Raw genomic sequence first — 15,944 nt, 5'->3', positions numbered from 1 at the left:
TGTTGTTCCAACCGGGATTCTTCTTCCACTTTCCTGGGGAGTGATGGCCTTTTTTTTTTTTTTTTTTTTTTTTAAACAGGGGAACTAACCATATTTTACGTTTTGTTTTACAGAAAAGAAATAAGTGATCTCCCTTTACATGTTTTATGTTTTTTTTAATTTTTTTATTACAAAGCTAATGTCAACTCACTCTGTGTCTGGTAACAAGTTTGAACACATTATTTCTCCCGCACCCACTCTCGGATCAAGTTCAAACTTAGCACAATTATTCATTTGCAAAGACAATACATTAATCAATCCAAAAATTAACCAATCAGTCAATTAATTACTGGTAATTAATAATTTTGTTTGATATTGAAGAAGGAAAATAGCTACTCCATTGTTAATATAGGCCTACCGGTATATAGTTGTAAAGGTGGATTTCTTTCCCTTAGATACATTTTGTTTTATTTTCATTCTTAGATAATTGCTTACGGTACTTCCGCCACGCCCATTCTCGGGTGAAACTTGAAACAATTATTTATTGTCTCTAAAATAGCATGACTCAATAGGTCAATTAATTATTGGTCATTAATTACTGTGTTTGATATCGAAGAAGGGAAATAACTTCTCCATCGTTGAGACATATAGTTGTAAATAGGGAGTTCTTTCTCTTATAGATATAAATAGATGGATAGAGAAGGAGAGAAAAAGTGGAAGAGAAAGGAGGGAAGAGAGTGTGAGAGAGAGAGAGAGAGAGAGAGAGAGAGCGACAGAGAGTGACTTAGAGAAAAAGAGAGTGTTAGGGAGAGAGAGAGAGTTAAAGAGAAGGGGAGAGAGAGAGAGACAGGTATGTATATTAGCGGTAAAAAATTCAAACTGTATAATAGCGGTGAAACATTCAAATTATATAATAGCGGTAAAGTATTAAAACTGTATAGGGCTTTCTTCGAGTCCGAAGATTAATGAGGAATATAGTATTTCCCGTGGCTGCGCAGCCCCAGCTGTGACCTGCATATTTTGCCACATCTAGGGCAAGCATAACTATTGTTCGCAGGTGGTCGATTTAGATTTTCTTTTCGTCGTCTGCGTTTGTCCTCGGCAGCAGATTTTCTTTTGGTCTCAAATGTGTATCAGGCGGCCTTCGTGAGTGACCTCCAGCTGTCTCGTTCCGACGCCGCATGCAACCAGGTGCTCTCTTCTATGTCAACCAAGGAAAGTTGACGCCTAAGCTGGTCTTTGGAGCGTTTCCGTGGGGCGCCTCTGTTACGTCGACCACTTTTTAGCTCACCAAAATAATGGTAAAAATACAGACTGTGCAATAGCGCTGAAAAATTCAAACTGTATAATTGCGGTAAAAAATGAAAATATATAATAGAGGTGAAACAATTTTTTAAAGTGTATAATAACGGTAAAAAAAAGTTAAACTGTTTAAAAGCGTGATACATTTAAACAGTATAATACTAATAGCGTTAAAATATTTTAACTGTATTGAATCATCTTAATTATTTTTATTGCCGAATGAATTCGTCAGAATCATCTTAATCATTGGTATTGCCGAATGAATTTTGTCAAAGTCATCTTAATCAACTGATCATTGGTTGAATGAATCTGTGTGAATCATTTTAATCATATGTTGCAACATAATAAGAAAATAGGCTGTCTGAAACTAATAAAAGTAAAGTTCCCCTTTCAGACCTTTTGGTCTATAGGGCAGATGATGTAAAGGTCATCTGTTTCTGTGCCTTACGGTTAACGAGGGTTTCGTGAGGCCAACACAACGACCAAGCGTCTTTACTTTTTCCCAACTAATGTCAGGTACCCATTAGAGCTGGATGGACCAAGGATTCCGAAATAAAACCAGGATTCAAGCGCTTTACATCTCTGTCACCGCGCCTCCTTGTATGACACTGGAGTGAAATAATTATGTTTTCAAATAGTGTGGTACTCTTCAGGCAAATACGACGAAAAAGTAGATTCTAACTCCCAATATCTGGCATATGCAACAGTTGAAGAAAGTCTGTTTTTTTTTTTTTTAGGAAAGAACGGTTACCCATGTCGGCTTAAACCTTCGCTATTTTTCTCGATTGTTTACCCGTCGATGCTGTCGGTCTTTAAAAAATTACCCTATTTATACATTTAGTTTCGTAACATTATTAGATTTTTATTTCTTGATAATTAATTTTTAATAAAATATTTTTTATTCTAAAATTGTTTTTTGTGACCCTATTTTTTTTTTAAGTTTTAAAATTTATTTAAACAATCTGATAATTCAATTATGTTGGTGGGTGGTTCTTTTGCCTCGTTCCTGATGACAATTTTAATGGCGGCCATTTGTAGATAATTTAGCCGACTGCTGTCTATTTCTTACACTCTCCGGAAGTACTGATTTTATTGGATGTTATTCCCTATTTGCGAAAGGTTTGTTTGCTTGGAATTTAATTAATTATGCATTTCAATTTTATTTAAAGTGATATAATCTAGATCTCTACACATAGATCTAGAGTTAGAGTAGACTGTCTCAGTCAACTCAGACTACACTCTAACTACACTACTACAGTCAGTGAGTGTGACTGTGACTACTGTGAGTGTCTGTACTGTGAACTGTCTGTAAGTGTAGTAGTAGTCTGAGTCTGAGTACTAGATCTAGTTAGTTAGTGTAGGTAGTAGAGACTGTCAGTCTAAGTCCCAAGTCACTCTACTAAGTAAGAGATTCACTGACACTGTGACAGTGATTCACTTTCAGAAACATTCATTGTCGCACCAATGAGTTGAATGAGAATGAAAAATAGGGGTGTCACTCAGTCACAGTGACAGTCAGTCTGAACTCTGAATCAGTCTCAACTCAGATGTCAGATGTAGATCTAGAATCTAGATCAGTGATGCCCAAAGTACGGCCCGCTGGCCAGAACCGGCCCGCGACGTGGTTGTATCCGGCCCGCCGAAAAGTCGGCACAAAAAGTAATAAATTCTCCCCCCTTCAAAAAAAAGTTGAAAATATATCTTTACCTTTGTTAGGGCCCTCACTTGTTTCTATGATGGATTGGTGCCATGACCTTTAACGAGTATGAGTTTGTGAAATGGAACTCTGAATGTAGAATCTACCCGGAAAAGTGAATGGATCTTTTTTGTGGAACATGATAATAAGCCAACATATTTGTTTTGTAAAGAAAAGCTGGATGTTTAAAAAAAAACAACAACATATACAGTGGCATTATAAAACAAATATATATGACGGCCTTCTTGATTTGAGCCGCGTATAAAAGATTGGTTAAACTACGCCTAGAGATTTGACCAAAAAGAGACAAGAAAATAGTTGGTGGTAAAAGTAGCTACAATGCTGCTCTCAATTTAAGTAGAAATTAAGCAAAATTTTTTAGACGCGTAAAAAATGATAGACTTTAACTATCCCATTAATTAATATAAGAACTAGATCCAAATGGTTTCAGGTGAATTTTGATTTCATATTTTACCATTATGTTGATGTGGCCCGCAACACGCGTGTCGAAAGTTAAAATGGCCCACAGGTCAAATTAGGTTGAGCATCACTGATCTAGATTATCTAGATCTACTTAATCTAGATTTTATTAATTACAATATTTTATGTCTAGAATTTAGACAGAATCTAGTCACTAGTCTTCTAGATCTAGTTTTTTTAATTTTACAGGTCTGTAGGGGCAAACAATAGAACAAAAAAAAAATGGTTTTTGAGGTTTTGGGATGACAGTCAAGTTGTTACTTGATTAAAAGATAACTTTCATTACATTTTCTGTAGACATACCACAGCTGATAACATTGTTTCTGTGACATATTGGCAAGATATTTATTATTTTTAAAATCAGACAACAATAATTGATTTGATAAATGCTTAGTTTTGTGTATGTTTTACTATGTATCACACAAATGGACGGTAAACACACACACACATCATACATTTCATCCTTAAAAAACCTCCTAAAATCTCCTAAAATTTTGTCATGGAAAAGTGCTACTAACCCTGTACTTAGGTATTACTACTCAGTCAAGATTTTATTTTAAAATAAATTGGGTCACTTCATGCTTCTATACTGAACACAGTTTTTGTGCTTCCCCTTCATTGGACACTGAGCACTGTCTCTGAACACCACTATGTAATTGCTAATAAATTATATCTATCTGTGTAAATTAAAAATTATTTAGATTGTATTAAAAGAAGTAGATTCACTTTTGCAATTATATATATATATATATATATAATATGTATTTATAATCTATTACCTCATATTCTCTCTCTCTCTCTCTGTTTATATATATGTGTGTGTGTATATATATATATATATATATATATATATATATATATATATATATATATATATATATATATATATATATATATATATATATATATATATATATATTTAAATTAATTATATTATAATTTAATTTATAAACGTGACATTTTCAATTACTTGTAAATGTATTCTCTCTCTCTCTCTCTCTCTTTTAATTCCCTTACATGGAACCTCTTAATGTTGTTTTCATAATTTGGATGTTCGTTTTTTGCTACAAACATAAACACAATGAGTTACAAACAAAAAAGTGACGCGTTCAGCGAAGGAGAATTTGATGGGTGTTCCAAATAATTAAATTAAATGAAAAGTTGATTTTTTTTAAATTGCATTTTTTAGTTGAGGGTGTGAAGACAAACTAAAGAATGCCGACAGTCAAAGGAGATGGCATGAGGGGTCTGGCAGTTTTTATATCTGACATAAGGAACTGTAAGTATAACTTTAACTGTATACAATATATATATGTGTGCTTTTTTGTTTCTGATCTGTAAAGATGTTCTAGGTATTCTCAAGCATTTTCCATTAGTTTCATGATGGCCAAGATATATGTTCTTTTTTTTTTTTTTTAATTCATAAAATTTGAGATTTATGTAAAAGGGAAAGGGGGAAAATCAAATTTTTTTATAATTGTTATGATTGCACACAAAACAGTATAAGCGGAATTTTTTGTGCTTAGTCTTTCTAATGCAGTACCTAAATTGAATAAGATGTCCTTTTTTTTAAAAAAACGTTATATATATGTACATAATGTATCATTGCACAATTAATCACTTTTTTAAATGTAGATAAATGCTTATGAAGAAAAAAGGTTTTAAAATATTGCTATTTAAATTTAGAACAGTTTTGATACAAATGACTGAACCATCAAAACAAAAGTTCCATAGTATAAAAGAGATGCTGATACTGAAACACAAATTGATAACTGATTAAAAATGTACTTTAAAAATAATCTTGATATCATAGGCAATAGTATACTATACTATACAGAGAGTTTTTGTTTATACATTATATTTGTATGTGTGCAGACCACTTTCTAATGTGAAATGATGGATGATAACCAATGTACCAATAGCTCTTTCTTTAGAAAATTAAAAAAATAGTAGAATTAAGTTGATCAAACATTTAGGATATTAGGCTCAAAAAATGATCAAAATACAGAGACCACATTCATCAGTGACAGCAATTTATCTTGTAGCTCAAGCTGTTTACTGGCCTCCATGTTTAGATCAATACTTTGAATGTTTGGGTTGAGGAAGGCTGCATTTAGAGGGTTTACTTGGTCTTAACTTTGATTGGTATTTGAATGTACAGATGTTTTGTTTATTGCATTTATCATGCATGTTGTTTGGTTGTTAGTGAACTTGCATCAGACCATAACCTATTGACTAGATCAGAATGTACCTGTCTATACAGCTTGTTATTGTGTGTTACAGCTAGTTATTGTGTGTGTGGGAAGTATTCATTCAACCTTGACCTGTAGTTCACAAGTCATAATAGGTTTCTTTCCGTAACTATGTATTTGTTGCAACAGGTTCTGTGCCCACTAGTTGATTGAGTCTTTCTTGTCTCACTGTGACTTATTACTTTTATATTCCCCTAAGCAGAGTTTCCCAAACTTTTTCCTTAACAAAACATTTCACACATTCTGAGTATTTACTGGAACACTTTGCTTATTTTTTAGAGAGGTTAATTGACTTGGTGGCCTACTAGTTTATTCTTCCAGTAGTTTGTGGAACACCTATTCAGGCCTCGTAGAACACTAGGGTTCAGCAGAACACAGTTTGGGAAACACTGCCCCAAGACATTAAAATGACATTATACATCTCCATAAGCCAGATTTAACATTTCTGCACCTATTAAATTTGACTTTGAAAGAGTCTTGTGGTTGATCAGTCAAGAACATTCATACTCAGTCCACATGGTCCATTCATTGGCTTCCTTCAGTGTAAGAAAACAAAGGCTCATCTCACAGATACTAGATGAGAGCCTGGTTTTTGGCTTTGATTGGAATGTCACCCACACAGCATAATGCTCCATTATATATACATATATGATTACCTCATTTTTTTCCATTCAAGCATACATAGGATCATCAAAAGCAAAAATGTCTGTAGAACAGGGTATTTTAGCAGTGTTTATATAGCTGATGCTGTCTGTACCCATATATCTTGTATCCATATTATTGTGTACTGACAGAAATGGCTTGAGTTTTAGTTGTATATTTATGTGCCTGCATTACTACCATGATATTGTTTGCCCTATACTCTTGTGGGTAAACATTAGCAATTATACTTGAATTGTTTAATGACACTATAACAACAATAGCATGCTGCAAGATATAGTATTCAGTAAATACAAGGATGAATTTATTGTCAACTATATGCTGCTGACATTTATCAAAAAAAGACGAAGTACAGCTGATGTATTTACATCTCATAGTTATTGATTTTTTTTGGATTACTCTACAACAGAGATTATCTGAGGCTTAGTGAAGAAAAATGTTGGCCACATTTCTAAACAAGCAATCTTTTAGTTCTTCTTTTCTTTTCTTTTTTTTTTTTTGTTTAAATTTTTAACATGCTTTCCCACTTAAACTTTTTTTTTTACTACCTAACATTACCCTTTAGTTGGGGAATCATTGAGCCATTGTTAGTGATTATTTAACCAGAAAAATATCCCAACATTGCACATTTTGATTACATGATCTTGTATTCTGTATTGCCAAACATTTTATTTGTAAATATCAGCATTCATTTCATTGAAAACCTGGCCACTATTTACCTGTTTTAGAATTTTAATAGTAACAAACAGTGTGTAATCGTAGTAACCATGCACTTAGGCTCCTTAGATGTACAAGGACATATTGTTTCATGGTATAGGTTTGTAATTGTTACTGTTATTAGTGTCGTGACAACCTTTTACCACGATTAAGTGTGTAACTCAGCTGACTATAATCTAGTGTTGTCGTCTGGTGTTCAACTTCTTTTATTGTACCATGCCTGTTTTAAAATTCAATGTAAATTTAACAAAATGATTTTTAAAAAGTGCAGTTACAATACTGAACAACTTTAAAACCAAAGTAGTTCAATAAAGTTTTTTTTAAAAAAAGGTACTCTCATTTCCAATATAATAGAGATGGACTTATTTTTACCCTTGTTAGATTTATTTCCTTAACAGCTAGCTGCAAACAATGCTTGTTTTCTGAGATTGAACATCAGCGTCTTCTCTGTTTACAGTATGTGTTCAATGTAAAGGTGAAGTGAAGGGACATGAGAAAGATGTATTATAATACATTCACTTAATGCCTATTTATTTATTTTGTAAAGTTCATGGCATTTACTGTGTCTATCAAAGCAATGTGTGGCAGGAAATAGACAAGCTAAGAGGAACATAATTTGAAATACAAATTGTTAGCTCAAATAATCCCATAGATTTTGTGAGACCTTTTTGTTGTTTATACTGCATTCTATACTGGGTTGTGGTTTTTTTTTAACAGTTACTGCTTTTTTTTTTTTTTCTTTTCTATTCAGCACTAAATAAGAACTTGAGACTCTAAATATATAAACAATTATGTCAGGTGAAATAGTGAATGAAAACAGAGCAACAAAGGGAGACAATATGGTCAAGTGTGTGGGTGCTATTTTCTATCTCAGATGTATTGAAGACATACAAAAAGGATTGTCTATTGTTTGTTCTACTCTACCAGGATCTCTATACAACTATTCCATTATTCCAAGGCCCCATATAACAACAGCCTGTTCTGTTAACATGATAATGGCAAATCATTGTTCAGTCTTACCACAGCCTTTAGCTTTCTTTTTCTCACTGTAGCTCTGAGACATTATTTCTTTTCATGACATTCTCTTCTTACTATCATTAATTCGTTTTTCTATGCATGTCTTTTTTTTTTCTTTATCTCTCTATATGTATTTACCTCACTCTTTCTCTCTCTCTCACTTCCCCCCTCTCTCTCTCTCTTTCTTTGTTGAATCAAATCCAATCATTAATTCTTTTTTCTATGCATATCTTTTTCTGTCTTTGTCTCTCTCTATATATTTACCTCTCTTTCTCTTTTTCTCTCTCCCCTCTCTCTCTTTTTCTCTCTCTTTCTTTGTTTAATCAAATCAAACTATACTATCATTAATTATTCTTTCTATAATGTTTTTGTTTGGTGTAATGCACAAATTGTAAGACAAATTTCCATACAGACAATAAAGATTATTATTATTATTATACATGTCTTTTTCTTGTCTCTGTATCTTTATCTACCTCTGTCTTCCTCTCTATTTCTCGCTTTCTTTCTCTCTCTTTGTTTAATCAAATCCAACTATACTGGTCTGATCACTTGTTTATATGAACTACACATCTCTCACTACCATAATTATGATAATAGACAAAAAGTCCAAAACTTTCTGTCAGATCATTGACCATGCAGTCCAAACTTTAATTGATATAAAAAATCCTTTATATCAAATATTGTTCTTAAAGATATATCTTACAGTTTATTTAGAATGCATGCATTTGTTTTAGTTCACAATCAATGCCTATCGAAGTATTTTGTGGAGCATCATCAACTTAGAAGACTGGTCAGTATTTAAGCTTTGAAAGTTTCATAATGATGGATCACCAAGTCTGTTGACTCTTTGTCTTACAGCATCTTACTGCTGGCACAAACAATGCTTGTAAACAACTTTGCTAACTCTTAGGACTTCAAACAGGAAACATTTGTGGCCCAGCAGTACAGAACCTCTTGTGAAATAACAAACTCCATATTCAAAGCTGTTATTATTAGAGATTTGTCAAAAATACTTTGGTAGCAAAATAATGTCTGTCTTGTGTTCTAGTAAAAGAATGTCTTGTGTTGTGTGAGTCAGCTATTGACTAATTGATCAATTTCATAAACCAGGTCACCTTAAAATAAAATTTTAAAATCAGTTTATTTCCTGAATGACTTCATTAACAGGATCTATTACATTATCATCATAAGAGAAAATGAATGGTTTAGTGCTATGTATACTACACATGAAATTAACTTCTTTTCTTTTAACATGAAAAACAATTTTTTAGTCATTCTCAACCATTTGTGGTTGGAATGCTGCATGGATTGTGAATTGAATAGACTTTGAGACATTCTCAAAGATATAAACAACTACTACTAGCTTACACCTTATTGTTACATGTAATTGACTTATTGCATAGAAATGCAGATGATCACCACACCTTGATATAAGATCAAGCTGTACATTCGTGCATTTGCTGTTTATAAAATACAAAAATCAGGTTGTAAACTATGGTGGTATTAATAAATTTCTTAGACTTAGGAACATTTGAGGGGTTGTTTTCTATGTTTTTCTAGTAATTACCACCTGTTTTGAAAATAAAGATAAGAGAGTCGAGAACCATGTCTGTATAGTATGGCTTTAATACACTGAATGACTACACAACACACATTTCGTGAACACATTCTCACGGACGAGTTACAAGCACATGTAAACATAAGAACGACAACCGATACAGAATATAATTTTCATAACACCACCTCAACTCCTAGTGTCATCTTGTGCTTTCTCTTTTCAGGTAAAAGTAAAGAAGCTGAGATAAAGAGAATCAACAAAGAGTTAGCTAATATTAGATCCAAATTTAAAGGTAAAATCTTGGGCCTTATTGTTTCAATGTATTTACTCCGCAAGCATTACTTGAACTCTTCTTCTTCAAACATGTTGTTTTGTTAGCTATTACTGTTGTAGTTGTCTCTGGCTTACTTAAGATGTACAAACTAGGTGTGGGTGGACTGAGCGGGGAACCAAAAGAATGCAATTAAAAATTAAAGTAGCAACAACTGTATAATGTAGCCTCAGAGATTCTTAAACTCTACCTGTGGCACAAAAGACTACTAAAATAATATTCTTTAAAAGTTATTAATGCTTAAACCATTTTTTTTTCCATCAAACTTGATGGATGTCTAGCTTGACATGTATGTTTAAATGCTCAATGACAAATGTAACAAATGTTTGACATCTTTTCTACTTGGTTAATGTTGAAGACTAAACACAAAGCTCTGTAATGTTGAATGCTTACATAGGCTCGTTCCTATTGTGACCTAGCTAACAACTATCTACAATCTCTTGTGTAGGAGACAAAACATTAGATGGCTACCAAAAGAAGAAGTATGTGTGCAAGCTTCTCTTTATCTTCCTTCTGGGCCACGACATTGATTTTGGTCACATGGAGGCAGTCAACCTTCTCAGTTCCAACAAATACACAGAGAAACAGATTGTAAGTATGAGTTACAAGTAAGACGAAATAGATTGTAAGTATGGGCTACAATTAAGACGAATGGGGTGTTAGAGGAAACAAACCTTGAGGCTTGATGTGCTAAACAGTTCCCTTCACTCTTTTTTACTGCCATTCTTTAATATGTCATTTAGTTGAAGGGTCATCCATTTTTTTTCCCCAATTTTTTCTTTTGATGTCCTTCCTACTTTTTCCTTAAACTGCTCTTATGTTCTCAAGTTCTGAGTATCTAGTGACATACATTGTCATACCATATGTTAACCCTGGTCAGGAGGACTAATAGATTTTTCTATTCTAGTTGCAATTGTTTTTTATGATGACTTCCTAAATCATCTAATTTCCATAGCTAAAGGCTTTTTTTTTTTTATTGTGATCCCAAGTTCATTTTCTCACTTGAATATTTTAATGATCACTATAATTCCTCTGGGGAAAAAAAAAAGTTAATTATGTTTGAATTAAAATGTATTGTTACTACATTGGTAGAAAAATATTTAATGATAATCTTTAATGCCTTCCTTTAGGGTTATTTGTTTATTTCTGTGCTGGTTGGAGCTAGCAATGAGCTGATGAAGCTTGTCATTCAATCCATCAAGAATGACCTGACCAGCCGCAACCCAACCCATATCAACTTGGCACTTCATTGTATGGCCAACATTGGCAGCCGTGAGATGGCAGATGCTGTAGGCTCTGACATACCAAAATTACTTGTTTCAGGGTAAATAGTAGGCTATTTTATTTCATATATTACTAAAGACTTTTAAGTATATTATTTACATGGATGCAAGATTGCAGGCTATGCCGACCTGCTGGTAAATACCAGTCTGATTGCCAGTATTAAACTTTATTTTTCTGCTTGCATAAATACAAGTTTTTGTCCATTAGTCTTTGTCAGCTTTTGAACAACTTAAAATTTAATAATAATTCAAATTTATACCAAGACAGGAAGTTAAATTTCTTAAATTATACTATAGTTGCAATCTTTATAATAGCAGTAAAACATTCAAACTGTATAATAGCAGTGAAACATTAAAACGTTATAATAGAAGGGAAACATTAAAACTTTACAATAGAAGTGAAACATTAAAACTTTAGAATACAAGTGAAACATTAAAATTATATGATAGAAGGGAAACATTAAAACTTTATAATAGAAGTTAAACATTCAAACTTCATAATTGCAGTAAAACATTGAAAATTTATAAAAGCCATGAAAAATTGAAACTTTATAATAACAGTGAAACATTAAAACTTTTAAATATCAATGAAACATTCAAACTTTATAATAGCAGTGAAACATTCAAACTTTATTATAGCAGTGAAACATTCAAACTTTATTATAGCAGTAAAACATTCAAACTTTATTATAGCAGTAAAACATTCAAACTTTATGATTGTGGTGAAATATTCCAACTAATTAACAGCAGTAAAGCATTCAAGCCTTATAGCTGCATTGAAACATTCAAACTTGAGAATAGCAGTAAAACATTCAAACTTTTTGGTAGCTGTGAAATATTCAAACTGATTAACAGCAGTAAAGCATTCAAACCTTATAGCAGCAGTGAAACATTAAAATTTTCTAATAGCAGTAATATCAGAATATTAAATGAAAAATTATTTCAACACCAAAAGAAACTGGTACGCAACTTTATAAACTTCAAAAAAAGCTTTTGGGTTTGGCATGAGATGAGGGAGTTCAACATAGGTAAAAACATTATTGATGTTATCAAAGCCCTATATCAAAATGCGCATAGCTCAGTACTTCTCTTCAACCAAATTTGAGAAAGTATTAGGACATCCATAGGAGTATGGCAAGGAGGCATTCTCTCCCCAGCTCTTTTTTAACAAGGATTTACTTCTTGCTTGACCATAAATGGGCGGCCTGTTTCCAATGTTAATTTTGTAAATGATATTGACCTTTTTGGAGAAAATGCAGACCAGGTACAAGATTTTATTTCAAAACTGGATGCTGCAGCTAGAGCAGTTGGCAACTGCACCCCTATGACGAAATTAAACGGACAGATGAGATGAGGCTAGATTAGAGTTTTTCTATCTAATTTATCATTATGCCAGTCTTTTAGAATTAGATCTAAAAATAATAATCTACTTATTTAGACTCAAGAGTAGACTGTCACTAGACTAATAAATAATCTAATTAACTAGATCTATAACTCAATTAAAAAACCACAATCTAGAGTCTAGACTTTATGGGCTCCTTCTGTTGCCATGCGACTAAGACCAAAATGTGGCTCATTGCTTGTACCCATGATTATTTAAAAATGTATACATATAAACTGTTGAGGGTTCTCATGATTCACATATTTACTTAAAATATTTAACTATAAAATATGGGAAAATAGCAATGATTTTTTAATAGTGAAAATTGTTTGTCTTATCTCAAAATACTTTGAAGTACTTGTTTTAGTTTTTGGATCTAAATCTAATTACGTTTTTTTGGCTTTAAATAATTATTTTGACAATATTTCCAATTTCATGTTGTCTAGTTATGAAGGGTTTATTAAGATAAGTGAGTAATTCATTTGCTTGGATTTTTTTCTTCAGTGACACTATTGATTCAGTTAAACAAAGCGCTGGTTTAACATTACTGCGTCTACTTAGGGCATCCCCTGACATGATTCCTATTGGAGAGTGGACATCCAGGATCATACATTTACTTAATGACCAACATATGGTTAGTATTTGTGTTTTTCTGGCTGTCTTACAGATATCTCAATAAAAAGATAAAACATTTCATTCTCTAAAAATCTGCCCAAAAACATAATATATTATTTGGTCTTGTTCTTGACACCAATGATTGCCTGTAAACAATTTGAAAATTTAAATGGTTTGACTAGAGCCCTGATACCAAAGATCATGTTCTAAATATGACCTCTTAAAACTATTTGCAAAACATGTTCATGAATATATGTTTTTATTTTTCTGAACACATTGAAAAAGTGTTTCAACTAGGTTTGTTAAGTTTATAAGATACTTACCTATTACTTTGGATACTTCATTCATTTTATGTGACAGGGTGTTGTGACATCTGCAACCAGTTTGATTGAAGCTCTGGTCAGGAAGAATCCTGAAGAATATAAAGGCTGTGTCTCATTGGCAGTTTCAAGACTTAGCAGAGTAGGTGCCCTTTTATTTTTGCATATTTTATTGCTTTGGTTTGTTACAGTTAATTAAGGGTATCCATCTAAGACCTTGCAATCTATTGTATTGGGCTAGATGGTGTAAAGCTCATTTGTTCTATAGCTGACTGCTAACGCGGGTGTCATGTAGCCAGCAAAGGACCTATAACCTTTACCTCCCCCCACAAATATCAGGTACCCTTTAGAAATGGTTTGGATTCAGTGGCATCCTTAATATGCTGATGTTTAAACTGGGGGCTAAGCACTTTACCATTCAGCTACTATGCCTCATTGTTTACAGTTAAACATAGCATTGATTCTTAACAATGTATGGATGTTAATTCAGTTTTATTTGCATGTTCTAGTTGTTAAATGTTTCTTAGTATGTACTTACTATGCCAAAAATTAATGTTAATGTTTCAAAACACTATTATGATTTGTTTGTGTCATTGTCTTGACCAGTTTGATGTGATTGCATTCTGACAAAATGTGTTGTTTTTTTCCCAACAGATAGTGACATCATCCTACACAGACCTGCAAGACTACACTTATTACTTTGTCCCTGCTCCTTGGCTGTCTGTGAAACTACTGAGACTTTTACAGAACTACCCACCTCCAGGTAACTTCTAAGAATTCATAGCATCCTAGATTTCATTTTGTTTACATTTTTTTCCTAAGTTTTCTGTGGAAATAAGTAATCAATAAGGAATACAATGACCCATAGTTTCAGCTCACGGAAACTGTTTTAATCTGATTTATTTTTCTTTTAATCTGATTTATTTTTCTTTTAATCTAAAACCATTTACATTGTTCTTTTTTTCTTTCTGTAAGTTTTTTCTTTAAGGTGCACATCTTCATGTATATTTCCTGTGGGTATTATGTGCAATAATGTGTGAAATTTTCTGTGTAAATGATAACACAATAACATCAGAGAAGGAAATAGCAGACAGTATGAATACTTGTCACCATTATTGATCGAACACTGATTTATTAATTTTTTTTTTTTTATTCATGAACCAAGAATAAAATTGAACTATACTTGACTACTTTTTAATTACCAATCAACCCACATTGATCAATTGGGAAAATAAAATCATGCAAGGAGCACTTAGGAAAATATGTACTATAAAAGAATGTTATGCCAATATTGAAGGAAACCAGACTCTATTTTATCTAATAATGCAAAGCGTTTATATTTTTTCACTCCTTCTAATTGCATCATTTCTTTAATTCTTACAGAAGATCCAAGTGTTCGAACTCGATTGACTGAGTGCTTGGAAACCATTCTGAACAAAGCCCAGGAACCTCCTAAATCTAAGAAAGTTCAACATTCTAATGCCAAGAACGCTGTGCTGTTTGAGGCCATTAACTTAATTATTCACATGGACAGTGACCCGAACCTCCTAGTCAGAGCCTGTAACCAGCTGGGTCAGTTCCTGCAACACAAAGAAACAAACTTAAGGTATTTCAGGCAGAGTCTAAACAAAAATCATTACCTCGTTCAGTTCATTTGAAAATGAAAGGGACAAAGTTGAGTTATATTTTAACTGTAGTATGCTTGTGGTTACAGATACCTCGCACTAGAAAGTATGTGTTTATTGGCTACATCAGAGTTTTCTCATGAAGCTGTTAAGAAACACCAGGACACAGTTATTACTGCACTCAAGGTCAGTTCTCACAAAATGTACTTTTTTTTCCATATTCTAGATAGCTTCAGTTAACTTTGGCTTTAAGATAGGATTGTTTTAGTGATCTTAAACATTTGATACTTATACACATTTATTTTGTTAACATCACCTAAATAAATAGATTTCACTTACTAGCTTCATAAGTGAAAAGTAAAGTTCCCTTTCAGACTTTGCGATCTATGGGGCAGATGATGTAAAGATCTGTTTCTGTGGCCCACGGTTAACAAGTGTCATATGGCCAGAACAATGACCAACCACATTTACTTTTCCCCAACTAATGTCAGGTACCCATTAGAGCTGGGTGGACTCAGAGGCATCATAAAATCCCAAAATTCAAAATCCCAGTATTCACCAGAACTCCACCATGTGATGGTCCCAAGCCCGGCTGAGAAAGAAGGAGGGTTGGGGGTAGGGTTAGCTACCCTACCCTGTAGAAAAACCACTAGCTACAGAAACACCAAACAGCAAATCAACAGAAGTCACCAACCTGGGAGAGGATGGACCTCCAGCTGGAAGGTTTA

The 15,944-nt window shown here is 32.9% G+C and overlaps 1 protein-coding gene across 1 annotated transcript in view; it reads left to right on the top strand.

Annotated features, from left to right (window-relative positions):
* The first annotated feature begins 2,265 nt into the window (after positions 1-2,265).
* Positions 2,266-15,944, top strand: part of LOC106054406 (AP-2 complex subunit alpha-2-like) — a 29,965-nt gene continuing 16,286 nt past the window's right edge. The window contains exons 1-10 of the mRNA XM_056042971.1: positions 2,266-2,400; positions 4,647-4,736; positions 9,885-9,953; positions 10,441-10,583; positions 11,123-11,316; positions 13,161-13,290; positions 13,632-13,733; positions 14,246-14,354; positions 14,975-15,197; positions 15,306-15,402. Coding sequence (XP_055898946.1) covers positions 4,673-4,736; positions 9,885-9,953; positions 10,441-10,583; positions 11,123-11,316; positions 13,161-13,290; positions 13,632-13,733; positions 14,246-14,354; positions 14,975-15,197; positions 15,306-15,402 — 1,131 coding nt within the window. The 5' untranslated portion in view covers positions 2,266-2,400; positions 4,647-4,672. The remainder of the gene's footprint in view (positions 2,401-4,646; positions 4,737-9,884; positions 9,954-10,440; positions 10,584-11,122; positions 11,317-13,160; positions 13,291-13,631; positions 13,734-14,245; positions 14,355-14,974; positions 15,198-15,305; positions 15,403-15,944) is intronic.

This window comes from Biomphalaria glabrata, chromosome 10 (assembly GCF_947242115.1).
Source record: "Biomphalaria glabrata chromosome 10, xgBioGlab47.1, whole genome shotgun sequence".
Lineage (NCBI taxonomy): Eukaryota > Metazoa > Mollusca > Gastropoda > Planorbidae > Biomphalaria > Biomphalaria glabrata.
This window is presented reverse-complemented; position numbering and strand designations above follow the sequence as displayed.